We start from the raw sequence: 1,471 nt of genomic DNA, 5'->3' as shown, positions 1-1,471 counted from the left end.
TTCTCAGAGTCTACACTGGACAAGAACAGGACAAGTTATAAGAAAAGTGAGTACAGATATAAAAATATGTAGAAACTAAAGAAGATAGAGGGGTAGGTATGGGTCATACTTAGTAATGAATGCAAATTATTGAACACTCACTGTGAGCCAGGTGCTATGATAACAACTTTATGTGATTATCTTACTTAGTGCTTTAGTGGTTCAGTAAGAGAGATGTTTTTTACTGTTTTTACCCCCATTTTGCTGTTGAACAGAATGGCTTGGGGAAGATGGCTGGTCTACTTTACATTACCTACATAGCAGCAAGTGGTAACGCCAAGATTGAAAACTAAGCTCACAACTATTATTCTTTTACTACTTTGCTTAAGAAAAAGCTGTTGGTGACCGGCAAAGCAGCAATAGCATTCCTGCACAAGACTGTGATGAAGAGAATGATAGAAACAGGAAAGTAATGTCACCCAAGAGAAAGTGGTGAGGAGCCTGGAGAGGAGGAGCTTCAGTGTACCAGACATGCACGGACTCACACACACACAACTGGTGGCCTGCAAATCTGGACAATGACCAGCCTGTCCCTTCTTGCTCTGCATTTGATGCCTTGTGCTCCAGCCCTTTCCACTTAGAGCTCCACTTCAGATTCAGGCTCTGGATTCCCTTGACCGCCTTCCATCTTCCCATCACCCAAATTGAGGTGTTCTCCAAGGCATTGCCTTGCTACCCTGGATAATCACAGTAATTTTCACGTCTGCCACAATTCCCTCAGAGTCCTTCCAGATCTGTGTTTCTAGCTGTCACTTCTTTGCTGACATCTCATCTCCTTTTTGACATTGTTTTTAAAGTTTATTTATTTATTTTGAGAGAGAGAGAGAGGGGAAGGGAGAGAGAGCAAGCAGAGGAGAAGCAGACAGAGAAGGAAAGAGGGAGAATCCCAAGCAGGTTTCATGCTGTCAGCACAGAGCTCAACACCAAACTTAATCTCATGAACTTCGAGATCATGACCTGAGCTAAAATCAAGAGCAGATGCTCAACTGACTGAGCCATGCAGGTGTCCCTCCTTTCTGACATTGTTAGCTAGAGCATCCCAATTTAAACCTGTCAGTTGTTCCTCTAACTTTAGTCCAGCACCTTCGTCCTCATTCCTGGCTGCCTCTGCATCAGTTACCCTGACTCAGAGTGTTCAGGTTATTTCTGTTAATGTTCTTCATTGACTACATTTCATCCATGGACTTTCCTACTGGCTTTGCTAGTCTAATGTCATAGGACAAATTAACTGCGTTCTTGACACTGCCATCCTCAGCCAGGGTGACCATCTGGACCTGCTTGGAGCCTGCTAGCTGTTTTCCCAGAAGCAATTCCTTCCTTATCCAGCTCGTTACTCACACTTACAAGGGGGTCATCTTTCTAGGACGCAGGTCTTAAGAGCAGACGTATCTTTCAGTGTTTCAGTTACCTAACAAGTAACCAGCTTCTTAAA

The 1,471-nt window shown here is 43.6% G+C and overlaps 1 protein-coding gene across 1 annotated transcript in view; it reads left to right on the top strand.

Moving 5' to 3' along the window:
• LOC115294035 (olfactory receptor 2B11-like) overlaps positions 1–1,471 on the top strand; it is a 15,444-nt gene that overhangs the window by 717 nt on the left and 13,256 nt on the right. Inside the window, exon 2 of the mRNA XM_029941736.1 lies at positions 255–309. Coding sequence (XP_029797596.1) covers positions 255–309 — 55 coding nt within the window. The remainder of the gene's footprint in view (positions 1–254; positions 310–1,471) is intronic.

This window comes from Suricata suricatta, chromosome 6 (genome assembly GCF_006229205.1).
Source record: "Suricata suricatta isolate VVHF042 chromosome 6, meerkat_22Aug2017_6uvM2_HiC, whole genome shotgun sequence".
NCBI lineage: Eukaryota > Metazoa > Chordata > Mammalia > Carnivora > Herpestidae > Suricata > Suricata suricatta.
This window is presented reverse-complemented; position numbering and strand designations above follow the sequence as displayed.